The sequence below is a fragment of the Myodes glareolus genome, chromosome 4, assembly GCF_982192425.1.
Source record: "Myodes glareolus chromosome 4, mMyoGla1.1, whole genome shotgun sequence".
NCBI lineage: Eukaryota > Metazoa > Chordata > Mammalia > Rodentia > Cricetidae > Myodes > Myodes glareolus.
In genome coordinates, this window is record NC_142029.1 from 18483207 (window position 1) to 18497396 (window position 14190).

At 42.6% G+C, this 14190-nt stretch overlaps 2 protein-coding genes across 11 annotated transcripts in view; one reads left to right on the forward strand and one right to left on the reverse strand.

The window, feature by feature from the left end:
• Nucleotides 1-895: 895 nt before the first annotated feature.
• Nucleotides 896-12021, reverse strand: Senp8 (SUMO peptidase family member, NEDD8 specific). The gene is made up of 2 exons (XM_048423957.3): nucleotides 11914-12021; nucleotides 896-1828 (listed from the first exon to the last, which is right to left on the reverse strand). Exon 2 carries the CDS (start codon nucleotides 1790-1792, stop codon nucleotides 1148-1150), a length of 645 nt encoding a protein of 214 aa, XP_048279914.2. The 5' UTR covers nucleotides 1793-1828; nucleotides 11914-12021; the 3' UTR covers nucleotides 896-1147.
• A 157-nt stretch (nucleotides 12022-12178) lies between these two features.
• The window catches only part of Myo9a (myosin IXA), a 187762-nt gene continuing 185750 nt past the window's right edge, over nucleotides 12179-14190 (forward strand). For 6 of the 10 annotated variants that reach the window (XM_085689176.2, XM_085689183.2, XM_085689179.2 and 3 more), the window contains exon 1: nucleotides 12315-12700. The gene's annotated coding sequence lies outside the window, so the exon portion shown is untranslated. Of the gene's footprint in view, nucleotides 12223-12313; nucleotides 12701-14190 lie in introns of those variants that run through there. The other 4 variants (XM_085689186.2, XM_085689187.2, XM_085689177.2 and 1 more) reach the window with 3 other exon arrangements.

Sequence of the window (14190 nt, forward strand, 5' to 3'; positions counted from 1 at the left end):
GTGGGGGTACTATTTCCTTTAGTCTTGGTTTCACAGTTTCACAGTTATACTGCCTGCATTTTGAATGGTGTTTGAGAAAGGTGGCTTTTCTTCCTTTATATTTAAAACATAAACTGGCTCTATGTTTCAGATCATTAATGGTCTGGAGATTGCCATACCATAACTAAAAACAATTTTGCCAGATTAGTATAAAAGCTATAGCTACTAAAAAGTCAAACTATGTCTGAAAAAAACACCTAATCCTGGTTAGTTATCAACTATTGAGTTTTAGAACCAAAGCATGTTCAATAAAAGAAGGGGATATGTGCACGGCTAACAGACAAGGCAAAGAAAAGTCATGATCAATCTAGAGTAACCAATTCACCCACTCCCTGAGCCCATCAAGCGATACATCACACACCACAGTGGGTTTTGTTTGTTGTGTGTGTGTGTGTGCGCATGTGTGTGCGTGTGCATGTTTTAAATTTTCTGCAGGTTGGGACTGAATCCAGGGCTTCTTGCACACCACAGCAGGTGCTCTACTGCTACCTTACGAGTGCAGCCCAGGCATTTATTTTTAATGAAGTTCCCCTTTTTTAAAGCATTCCAGAATCAGGAGAAGATGAGCTAAAGTCATCTTTATTAAATATTTGCAGATGGGAAAGGCTTTGCATTGGAAAATGCCTTATTTCTATAATATGAAGGCCCTAAATGGAGTTAGGTCATGATCCACTTCCAATCAATGGCTTGCAACAAAATATTGTTTCTTCTGCTGTTTTCTTCATGCATGTCTTTACACTCCATATGACATACGTTTGCTTTAGAACGTTGCTCTTCCATTAGAGTAAGCCAGAGGGGAGGAGAGATCAAAAGGAAATTAATGTTATAGCAAGAAGAAAAGAAGACTCTTTCCTGAAACTGTGTAATGAGTGTTTTTATTTTTTTAAGGTTTTGGTACATTAAGTTCAAGACATTTTCACAGAATGGACTGTTCTTTTCGGGGTTAAAGTGAAACTTCCCATTCAGATAATGCATAGGCTGACGTTTTTTTCAAGAAAACAAAAGTAGGAATAGTGAAGTTTCATCTACTAGTGGTTTTCCCGCAGGCACTGAGGCTGTCACCATAGGGAAGGGCAGAAAGAGGAGACTTCATAGCATTCTTCAGTAGCTACTTCTTTTTTTTAGCAAGTCTGGTGATTAGATCTTTCCATTCTCCCCTCTTCTTTGTGATGTATGTCGGGGTGAGTAGCTGCAGTGGGGATTCTGGCTGTCGTCTAAAGAAGTTCTGACACAAGGCCTCGGTGTTGCATATCACGTACATCCCACAGTCATAGCTGTTTTGTTGAGCTGGGGCTTTCTCTTCCACAAAGACCAGTTTGTCTCCTCTGCTCCCTAAGAAAGCCTTCAGTTTCTCTGCCACCTGTTTTGCATGGATTGAGTTGCTTCTGCTGTGGGAATCATAATGAAAGAAGCTATCTTCATCTTGGAGATAAACCAACAAACTCCAGTGGGTACCCCCAGCTGCCTGGTTGGAATTATCGTTGATGGCTAAAAATACAACTCTCTTGTGGGGAAGGTTCAGGGGCTCGAGGAACATGGCAATCTCTGCAGGGCTGCTGGTGCACTTAATGAACTGGGTGACTTCGGGGCTGATGAAGCAGACATGGTCTGAGCAATCATGAAACTGACTGTTGGCAAAATATTCGAAGGCAAACCCAATAATATGATCATTGAGCCAGCTTGGAGGGTCCAATAGTGAGACATCTGACTGCCGCAGCAGACTGTCCATATAACTCAAGACTACTGGATCCATTCTGTTTTGAGCAGAGCTTCTCAAAAATCCCAGAAACTGGAGGAGAGTCAGAAGACAATATTTACTGTTGAATATGATATTAGGTTATAAAACAGTAGCTACTCTTACAGGAATATTGTAAAGATGACATGTAATTATAAAGTCTTTATCAATAATTTCCAACAATGCTGACATCATAAAACACTAAAGTTGAGTGGTGGTGGCACACATCTTTAATCCCAGCACTCGGAGGCAGGGGTAGGCGGATCTCTGAGTTCGAGGTCAGCCTGGTCTACAGAGCGAGTTTCAGTACAGCCAGGGATATGCAGAGAAACCCTGTCTCAAAAAACCAAACTAACTAAATTAACTAATTAATTAAAAAACACACTAAAGGAACTTTAGCTTATATACTGGATATGAACAATTAGAATAAAAATGAAGTCCCAGGTAGTGTATAATTTTAATTTTATATTTAAATGTAGAGAGAGATTGGTTAAAATTACAGCTGAGATTTTGCAAAAAACCAGAGCAGTAAACACATTCGAACTCTAATGAATGCGTGCAGTCAGGTGGGGTGGTATATGCTGTAATCCCTACATTTGGGAGGGAGAAGCAGGAGGACCAGGAGTTCATGGTCAATCTCAGCTCCACAATGAAGTCTGTGGTCTGCTTAAGCTACATGAGACCCTATCTCAATATGATAATGCATGATAATAACAAATTATTTTTAGCTTAAAAATGCATTCAAAGAGTCTGAAAAAAAGTTACTAATTAACAAAAGGAATAGTTTCCATTACAACATTAATTTTAAAGAGATAAGATAAAGTATTTCTTCCTCCATCCAAAGTAGAAAGTGACAGTGGTGATATCTGCAGTAAAAAGGTGTGGGAATTTCAAGAACAGATAGAGTAATGCAAATGAAATCCACTCCTAAATCTGGCCAGCTGTATGCACGAGTGATGTTTTTGCTCATTTCCCACCTTCATTGGATGGGATAAAAACTATGTAATGTAATGTCTGTCAGAATTTCTTTTGATATTTTGGTACATACTGGTATAGGATCAGGATCCTGGCTTGAGCCTTAGTTTTAGCACTGATTTGCCAGTATCATTTTGAGCAATGAATTAAATTGTTATTCTTTTAAATTTTTCCTTTACTGTGTGTGTTATTTGAATGTGCATGCCATGATGCACATGTGGCCATCAAGGGATAAGTTTCCGGAATAAATTTTCTCCTTCCAGCATGAGGGGTTAGGGCATCAAACTCAGGTGATCAGGCCTGCACAGCAGTGCCTTTTCCTGGTAACCTATTTTTCTGGCCTACTGTCTTGGTTTTGGTGACCGGTTAAAAGAGCATCTTAAAAAGGAACATTATCTAACTCTGCAAAATTGGCCAAATAAATTTCCTTGAAGATAGTTAAAGAGCTTACTTATTTTAAACAAGCTCTCACTATGTAGACGTGGTTGGCCCAGAATTCACTATGAAGATCAGGTTTGTTTTGAGCTCAAACAAACTCATCTGCCTATGCCTCCTGAGTACTAGGATTAAAGGCATGCATCAAATAAGTCGATTTAAATAGTTAAAAACGTTGTATACATAATATTCATATTATCAACAAACTAATACTATAGATACAGTCAGAAAAATCCACCTAGTATTAGAAACCAATTATAGCAAATGAGGGATGGAAAACAGCCATTCACATTCATTTGTTTAAATAACAGGTTGGTTAACTTAGAGGAAACACAGACAAGATGTCTCATGGGAATTAATATGCTTGTGAACAATCAAGGGTGTGCTAACAGGCAAATCTGCAGGTGTACAAGATGGCTTACTTGAGCCTAAAGACTCAACTGAGGTAATGGTTAATTGCTGTGCGGTAGCCTGACCACTCAGCAGAACTTCTAAAACCACAGACCAGGAAAAGGATCACAGGCAGACTGAAAGAACAAAATAAAGCAAAATATAAGAACAGAGAACAATGATACCAATTTAACCAATTCTGACCATAAGATCAAGTATTTTTATCATTTGGTTATACTACTAAAGCCATGCAAATATATTTATATTTGTATTTGATATAACCAATTTCACATAATCAAACCATACAAAATTGTACACAAAGTTAAGCATTGTGGTGCACACCTTTGGTCACAGCACCCAGAAGGCAGAGGCAGGTAGATCTCTGAGTTCGAGGCCAGCCTGGTCTACAGAACCAGAACAGTCAGGGTTATACAGTTTTGATAAACCAAACTAAACCCATAAAGAGTTGTACACAAAAAATACCTTTCAAGAAAAAATATTAAAGTAAAATGAGGTGGTTAATGATGTGTAGAAGACAGTCTTATATACATACAGCATGTGATAATCTGAATGACTTAAAAAACAATATAAGACTGCTTCTAAGAAACGTGTATTTTTGTATACATATATACCCAGCACAAAAGCAAGAGAACGGGGAGGGGGGAAGGGGGTAAGAGAAAAGAAAAAATAGCTAGAGTTCAGACAAACTGGAGTCAGGAGTAAAGTTAACGAGGCATAGAGCACATTGGTTATGGGTGAGCCACCAACTTGGCTCTAATCTTTCTGGCAGCTAACCAGACAGAGAGTTAAGTTAAATATTCACAATGTCCATAAGGCAAAGAGAAAATGCTTACTCAGGGAGGTAACAACATTCTTTGTATTAACATCTAATAGTTTATTATTATTGTTGTTTTGTGTTTTGAGTCAGGGTATAACACTATAACTCAGGATGGCCTGGAAGTTGCCCTGTAGCTCAGGCTGGCTTCAAATTCATAGTAATCCCGTCTCAGCCTCCCATGAGTTGGTATTATTATCATGAGCTACCACTTCAAGCTTTTGAATTTTTTTTCTCAAGAGATTTTCATAAAAGCAAACACGGTACACAATAATTTGTGTGTTCCACATCATCTTTATGACAGATGTAAAAGTTATTGTTTTAAAAATGATTCTTATAGCCCGGCAGTGGTGGCACATACCTTTAATCCCAGCACTTGGGAGGCAGAGGCAGGTGGATCTTTGTGAGTACGAGGCCAGCCTGAACTACAAGAGCTAGTTCCAGGACAGGCTCCAAAGCACAGAGAAACCCTGTCTTGAAAAAAACAAAACAAAACAAACAAACAAACAAACAAAAAACAAAAAAGAAAAAGAGAAAAAACGATCCTTTTAGCTGGGTGGTGGTGGTGCACACACATCTTTAATCCAACAATCCAGAACAGGCTCCAAAGCTACACAGAAACCTAGTCTCAAAAAACCAACCCCTGTCTCCCAAAAAGATCCTTTTACTATTAAGGCGGAGCCTTTAAACCCAGCACTCGGGAGACAGAGGCAGGTAGATCTCTCTGAGTTTGAGGCCAGCCTAGTCTACAAAGCAACTTCCAGGACAGCCAGGGCTACACAGAGAAACCCTGTCTCGAAAAACAAAACAAACAAAAAAAAATTAAGCCTGATGACAAATGACAGTGTAGTTGGTTTGTCAAGTGCAACTTGGTGGAGGCTAAGTACTTGGACTTAATATAAGAATACCTTATTGGGCTGGAGAGATGGCTGAGCTGTTAAGAGCACTGGCTGATCTTCCAGAGATCTTAAGTTCAATTCCAAGCAACCACCAAGGTGGCTCATAACCAGCTGTAATGGGATCTGGTTCCCTCTTCCAGTGTGCTTGAAGATAAAGCACACACACTAAGTTTTTTTTTTTTTTTTGGTTTTTTGAGACAGGGTTTCTCTGTAGCTTTGGAGCCTGTCCTGGAACTAGCTCTTCTAGACCAGGCTGGCCTTGAACTCAAAGAGATCCGCCTGCCTCTGCCTCCCGAGTGCTGGGATTAAAGACTTGTGCTACCACCACCCAGCAATAAATCTTAAAAAGAAAAAACAATCTTACTTTGAAGGGGAATGGCTAGTCACATATGTCAAGCTAGGCTTCTGGACACATGTCTCCCTTTATGGCCGTCTGTGGGTTGCAACCACCTTGGGGGTCGCATATCAGATATCGTGTATATCAGATATTTACATTACAATTCATAACAGTAGCAAAATTATAGTTATGAAATAGTAACACAATAATTTTCTAGTTGGGGGGTCACCACAACATGAAGAACTGTATTAAGGGGTTGCAGCATTAGGAAGGCTGAGATCCACTGGTTTATAAAATCAATAACTACAGCATAGGGGTGAATATCAGGATATACAACTTGGTAAATATCTGAGCTGTCTAGCTCTTAGCTCTCCATGACCCCACTTAATAGCCACCTAGAGATAGAAGCTTGCAAGAAAAGCACCCGAATAACAGTCTGCCTCACCTTGAAAGAAGTGACTACAAGACGCCACATGGTGTTCAGTGTTACCACTTACCATCTAATCATCTTCTAACCTGTGTTTACACTCCATCTAGTCCCACTTCATTCCAGGCACACTCAAGAGTCTCTACATACTTAGAGACACTTTTCTATTTATTTACTTTACTTAATCGGTTTGTTGATGCAAGGTTTCATGCAGCCTAAGGTGGCCCCAAACTTAGGCCAATCCTCCTGCCTTAGCCTTCTGAGTGATGGTATTACAAGTATGAGCTACCATACCCAGTGAAGTTCACATTTTGTTCAAATACTTTTTGTGGTTTAGGGATTAGCTCAGAGGCAGAATGTTTGCCTAGTATGTACACAGTCCTGTGTCTGATCCCCAGCACCAAAAACTGAGGTAAAAGTTTTGTGTTTTGTCTGAGTTTTGAAACACCCAGTGTGGTGGTTGTAGAGATGGTTCAGCAATTCAGAGCGCTTACTACTCTGTCAGAGGTCTGGAGTGCAGAACTCAGCATACTCAATGCCTTTAACTCTAAGGGATCTGATGCTCACTTCTCTGTACCCTTGAACACACACACAGGCAGAGACACAGACAAACACAAACAACAGACAAACACACAAATTAAAAAAATCAAGTATGTAGGCCAAAGATTGATTTGATTTTAAACAGCGTGATTGTGATTAACTCCCTGAATTATAATGAAAATAGAACTAAGCTTAGGCCAAACCACTATAGACAAGCAAAGAACTCTAAACATCCAATCTAAACACATTTGATTCTGTTACTCATCAGCTATATAACCATAAATAAATTACTTTTATTAAGTCACAGTTTCCTCTTTTGTAAAGTGAGACTATTAATAGACTATTAATAGACAATTTTATCATAGGATATCTGTCACTGGAAAATGAAGAAGATAAAAATTACAACAGAAGGTATTCCTAGATATTTAACATGTCATCAAAAATTTTACATCCAGAGGCTAGGGAGATGGTTCAAAAATAAGACTTGAAAATAAGTTGATCTTTACAAGCATTAGAAGATTAGATCTAGTCAGGTGGTGGTGGCGCACGCCTTTAATCCCAGCACTTGGGAGGCAGAGGCAGGTGGATCTCTGTGAGTTCGAGGCCAGTCTGGTCTACAAGAAGTAGTTCCAGGACAGGCTTTAAAACTACAGCGAAACCATTTTGAAAAACAAAAAACAAAACAAAACAAAACAAAACAAAAAAAAAGAAGAAGATTAGATCTAGTTGGATATGGTGGTGCACACCTTTAATCCTAACACTTGGAAAGCAGAGGCAGGTGATCTCTGAGTCTGAGGCCAGCCTGGTCTATAGAGTAGTTCCAGACAGCCAGGGTGACACAGAGAGACTCTTTCAAAAAACCAAATCAAAACAAACCCAAACAAAACAATATAAAAAGATTAGGTCCACCATCTAATGTGTCATTATTTATCCACTTTCCTAGAAAAGAATCATCCAAAAACCAGATTTGTCAGAGAGAAAGCTCAAGCTTTTTTATTTAAATTTTTTTTTTTTTGGTTTCCATTCTCCTGGACTTGTTCTGTAGACCAGGCTGGCCTTGAATGCACAGAGATCTACCTGCCTCTGCCTCCCAAATGCTAGGATTGAAGGCGTGCACCACTATGCTTAGCCTTTGTTTGACTTCTTTAAAAACATTTAAGATTACATTTATTATTTGGTGTGTGTACAGGGTTATGAGGACAGCTTTGAGTTGATTTCCTCTTTCCACCAAATGTGACTTGGGGACTGAACTCAGTTAGGCAGGCTTGGAGGCAAGTGCCTTTACCTGCTGAGCCATTGTGCCTGCCCCTTGGTTATGCTTAGGACCAGGGATCCTTTGGAATTTATTCTAACACTTAGGCTTTCCATTTGCTGTTTCATAACTAGAAATCGCTACCAATGGCTAACACAGCATGGGCCAGTTAGGCCTTGTCGTACAGACCTATAATTCCTGATGCTTGGAGGCTGGGGCAAGAGGTAAGTTAAAGGCCTGCCTGGATTATAAATAAAGATCAAGTCAAGACTAGACAGTTTAGCATTTTAAATTAATTTTATATAACCTTTTAATAGCACTATTGGCCTCTTAGAATATGAAAATTAATGCAAAACAATTTTACATTTAAGACAATAAGATTAATCAGTAAGACAATGTTTGTATATGTGTTATATATGAACGTGTGTGTGTTCATGTCTGTCTGTCTGTCTGTGTGTATATGTTTGTGTGTGGGTAGAGGGCAGAGGTCAGTGTTAGGTGTTTTCCTCTTGGCCTGCCATCTATTACTGAGATAGGATCACACTGAACTGAGAGTTCACAGACTTGCCTAGATTGGCTGGCTAGCAAGAACTAGAGATCCTCTAGACTTCTTATCAAGTGCTGGATTATGCCGTGCATCATGCCTGATGTTTTTTACATTGGTGCTGGGGATTTGAACTCAGGTATTTGTGTTTCTGTGGGAGGCGCTTTACTGAGCCATCTTCCCATCGCAAGATGGCATTCTTAATTAAGTTTAGCATATATATTTTCAACAAAAGCTCCAATTTACCGTCCTGAATAATCTTCTAGAATTGTAATTACACACACACACACACACACACACACACACACATGCATTCACAAGTTTACTGCCAGTGAAGGTTCTGGTTATTAGGGAACAATGAGTTATTATTGGATTAGTTGATGCCCCAGAGGTAAAGAAGAAACAGAAAAGTAACCACTTCCCTGTCCTCACTCCAACCTATCACCTTTCCCAAACATAGATCTGATGTGCCATATTCTTGCTTGAAACTATTCCACTGGGGTATTTGGAAACTGGGGATCAACAGAGCATGATGTGATTAAAATTTAAGGGTTCTAAGACCTTGGGCTAGGAAAGAAAATGTACTTTAATTTTCAGTTAATTCTGGCTCAAAGTTAGCATTTCTTCAATAATTGTAGGTAATCACTGTAGTATTAGCAGTATGTCTTTGTCACTAAAAATTTGATTTTTTTGTTTGTTTGTTTTTTTGAGACAGAGTTTCTCTGTGTAGCTTTGGAGCTTGTTCTGGAACTCGCTCTGTAGACCAGACTGGACTCGAACTCACAGAGATTTGCCTGCTTCTGCCTCCTGAATGCTGAGATTAAAGACATGTGCCACCACTGCCTGGCAAAATCTGATATTTTTACATTATATTAAAGTTATTGCAGGTATCTTAATATAATTTATACTTATTACTCCGTTGACATTATATAATTAGGCCTGTTGTGACATGCCACTTAATGCATAAAGAAGTACATCTGTAACTACACTACTTGTTTTAAGGTGTTTAAATACTTAACATTGGCTTCTTATTTCTATGTATTTTATTGTATACCCTTAAATGAATTTTCTGAGATCAGGTTGACAGACCAAACTGCCAAAGGAATCTAGATTGTAAGAGGTTAAGGGCTTTTGTCATTTATATTAATAAATTGCTTAAAGTAGATAACTTAAGTCCTGTGCCGTGGAATTCCAGGCGCCTCATAATATATTCACATTTTATCATCTTCATCTTTTTCCCACCCCTACTTCTCCTACTGTGCTGCTGCCATATCAGACAACACTCTTATCTGGAGGCAGATAGACAGGTTTTTTTTTTTTTTGATTAACCCTAGTTAATACACAGCAGCCATGCTTTCTTGGGCTTCATACAGCTCTTTCCTGAGTGCCAAGTTTATTATATTTTGTTTAAAAGTTCATTTACCCAAATCTGTCATTCTAAGAGGGCTGCATTTTAAACATCTTTATATCTTGTTCTTAAATGATTAATAAATTAGCAAGACATTTAGAATTGTCAAGGCAGTGTATAGGAATGTCTCAGGGGAGTGGATAAAAATGTGGACGCTTCTTGAGCTCTAAGACTGGAGACAGCCCTGGGCGGTGGTGGCATACACCTTTAATCCCAGCACCTGGGAGGCTGCAGCAGCAGGTGGATCTCTGAGTTCAAGGCCAGCCTGGTCTACAGAGTTCTAGGACAGCCAAGGCTACACAGAGAAACTATTTAAAAAAAAATCCAAAACAAAAAACTTGGCTGTCAGGAAGAGGAATGGGCAGAAACTGAGGTGGATTTGATAAGGATTAGGGATGGGAAGCAGAACTGGTGGTGGATGCAGGGAGGATCTGAAAGTTTAAGGCCTGCCTAGGCTACAGGACAAATTCAAGGTATGCCTGCCCCTGTTACAAAAACCAAAAGCAAAAAGCAGAAAGAGGGTTGTCGATATAGTTCAGTGGCAGAGCACTGCCTAGCATGCACAGAGCCCTAGGGACAAACCTCCTGCCTCCTCCCTGCCTCCCCTGCACAGGGAACAGTGTTGACTGGAAGGCAGTAGCGACTTCTCTTCTCTCAGTTCCCAGAGCAGTTATTTAATTCTTTCAATATTCTGCTCAAGCTCCTCATCTTATCTACAGCTCTCTGTCAAAAGATCCCAACTTTAAGGTTGTGAGATCAACTCCCTTAACTTTGTTTCTGTTCCCAGTTCTCACGACTACTTCACCCTTATCACTGGTCGCCTGGGGAACTACAGTTTAGTGGTGGGGGTGAGGGGAGGGAGACACAACAGCATTAGTTTTACTAAAACAGTAGCATCCCAGGCGATGCTAATGGACAGGTTGGTGTTTCACTGTTATTCTCTGCCCTTCCTCACCCTCCTATCGCTACTTTCAGGCTCCATGTCAAACCTTCAGTCCACCCCCAGTAAGGACCGACCCAGAGCCTAAAGCTTGTCCTACTAACTGCGCTAAACTATTATTATTATTTGGTTTTTCGAGACAGGGTTTCTCTGTAGCTTTGGAGCCTGGCATGGAACTAGCTCTTGTAGACCAGGCTGGCCTCGAACTCAAGGCCTGCACCACCACTTCCCGGCTTCTATTCTGTTTTTTGAGACAAGGTTTCACTATGTATCCCTGCTAGCCTGAGACTCCCTGTGCAGACCAGGCTGGCTTGTCTTTGCTCCCAAATGCAGAGATTAAAGGCGTGTTCCACCACATCTGCCTTTTTTTAAAAACTAGCTCCGCCAAGCTTCCTATTTGGTGATCTGTTTTACTCTTTCAGGAGCTGGGATTACAGGCCAGACAATTCAGGTAACCTGTCATTTTTTAAGATAGCCTTTGTGTCTACATATGGTTCTTCATTTCCCTCACTTGTTCTGGTAAATTTTTTTTTCTCTTGTGATCACTATTTTGCTATTTACTCTGGCTGGCCTTAAATTCGCCACATAGTCTGGTTGTTTTAATCGGCGGTATATGCTAGGTATATGGCAACCCCCTTGCTTTTTAGTCTTCTAGGTCGCTGTCACACGGTTTTTTGTACTAGCCACTCTCATGGCCATGTTACTTTTCCCACTTTCTTCCCACTAGTTACGGGTTCTAATACAAGTTTTCGACAGGCCTGAAAGCTATTTGGGAAAAGTCCTCCTCTGCAATCATGGATTCCCCGTTTGTGTTCAGATCATCCTGTGTTATTTCACTGTGTTATCACTGAGAATTCTTTGTTTCCTACATCACAGCGCTTCGAAAAATTGAGATTATTTTATTTCCTTCTGATATGGTGGGGCTTACAGTACAGAAGCAACTCAGTGAACAGTCAGGAATGAATGGAAAGAAATACTTGGACTCGAGGGCGGGGACAAGTGGGGGGAGGGGCATGCGTGTGTGGAAAGGGGCGGCGCAGAGAATCCAGCCGCAGTATGGGGAAGGGGCTGGGATACGCTAGAGTCTGCGTGAACCGCAAAGCGACCCACTGTTTCCACAAACTGAGACAAACCCAAGTGGGGAGGAGGCGTCTTACCTATTCCTCAGGCCTCACCAACCCAACCAGCCTTCAGGGATCTCTGTACTGGCCGGAAAGTGAGACCTAAGGTCGCAAACTCAGAGTTTGCCTCTCCAACCTTACGACACTTCTGCCTAGAAGCAGAGAGACTCTAACGAGGTCTCAGCACGGCCGTAAAGTGAGGAAGGAAAAGGGAGGCGGGGCCAGCCGGGGGTGGAGGAAACGGGGCGTGTCCGCGCAAGCGCACGCCGCACGCTCCGGTGGCGTCACGTGCAGAGGCGGGGCCGTGCGGGGCCGTCCCGGGCTTGGCAGCAGGGGGCGTGGGAGGTGAGTGCGCGCGCGCCTGCTCGTCTGCCGCTGGAGAGTCGCGCGGGGCGGGGCCGCGTGAGCGGGGTCGGGGGCGCGGGCGCGCAGGCCCAAGCGGACTGGGGACGCGGAGGCAGTTGGCGGTGGCTGACGGAAAGTCCTGGCAGGACTGGGAGGGACTGCGGCGCAGATACCGGTCCCGCGGGCAGAAGCGGAGACCGCGGATTGAGGCGGCCGTTCTAACGCGTGCTCTCTAGGCGGGGTGCGGCGGGGGATGTGCCTGCCCCGGCCGGGCGGAGTCTCTGTGACAGGGCGGGGGATGCGCGGACGCCGCTCGCTCGGACCCTAGGGCGGCTGGGCCCACCCTCGCGGAACCGTCCGACCCCCGGCGGCCTCGGCCTCTGCTGTTTTTGTCCGGCCTGACCCTGCAAACCGAGGGTGGGAAGCGGCTACTGCAGAAGAGGAAGGGGCTGTGGTGGCCACCGCGGCACAGCCCGAGGTAAGACCCGCCCCAGCGCCCAGCGGCCCTGCCGCCCGGCCTGGCCCGGCCCACGTCTCCCGCTCGGCTCTTTGGCTCCCGGCGGGCTGCCCCGCCCCGCCCCGGCGGAGACGCCCCGCGAGCGGCTCAGCCTCTGTAGACTGGCAAACGCCCGAATGCGGTCGGAATCCCCCTCTAGACTCTGCCCCCTCATACCTTTCATTGACCAGACACCATTCTGCCCACCAGCGGCCGCGACGATTCTTGTCACCGGCCCCTACCCGCCCCTGCTGCTAGAACCCCTTTCCACTCTCTTAGGACTCTGATTGTAGCCTCTAGACTCCGTTACGTCTGGACGGATCCCAGTCCCGGAGCCACAGCCACTAGTGCTTCCTACCCCATTGCAACGTCCCAGATCTTTGGTTCTCCTACGAATCATCGCTACCCTGCCTTCGTAGGGTCCCTTCCGCAGCTTACTTCCAGTCGGGTTGGCTAGCTTTTCCCCCTACCCATACAAGCTTTCAGATAGCCCCAATGTCATGATGCTGTTACTTAGTAGGTCTCGGGTCAGCCCTTCAAATCACCAACATAGTCCTGGATCTCCCTCATGCCCTGGTGGTGTGTACCTTTTCTAGAAGATCACTCCTTAAGCAAACCGTGCTACCTGTTTTCGACCCAGTCGGGATTTTTCTTCGCTTGTAAAGAAATTTTCAGGAAAACTTAAAGAAATTATTTACTTAGTCCAGTGTATTCACTCCGTTGGATATTAAGGGGTCAGACTGAGACCAATGTTTGGACCCTTTGGGCTGGCTGCTGAAAGGGAGAAAGGGAAGAGTGTAGAAGCTCAGAGAAGGAGGGTGTGTGTACCATTACAAGGTCGAGCAGCTTGCTTGCTCCTCATCTTGCCTTAGTAGAACGAAAGAACCAGTCTAAATCAGACACTTTAGGGGCTTCTGTAAGGATTAAGTTGCATTACGCCAATGAAGATAAACAAGTCTCCATATAGTATTTATCTCACCTCTTTGTAGATTTATACAGATATATAGGTTTTAATTAGAATTTTAAATGTACTGTTTTTGAACTTGTTAGGAAAACAGGGTTTATAGCTGTTCTTAACTCCTGAAGACTAAGGTTGTTTAGTAATTTTTACCAACCGATGTTACTGTCTTCTCCACCGGGCAAATATAAATGTCATTCAGTGTCGAAGTCATTGCTAACAGCCTTCTCAGAAGTAGTAGAATAATGAATAAAATGTTTGTTGAAGTTGTACTCCTGAGATGCAAAAAAGGAAATGTAATAGTTAAATTAAGTGTTAAGTGTATAATTTTAATGTTGATGCAAGGGTGAGGGATAATAAGATCTTTGTAGTTAGTACTTAAAGTTTTATTTTTTCCATTTTGGGTGTGTGTGTGTGTGTGTGCCTTCGTGTAATATAGGGAGAAAAATCAATTGACATCATAGGTACTAATGAGACACCGTTTAAAAGTCAAAAGGGTCAGAACAATAATGTA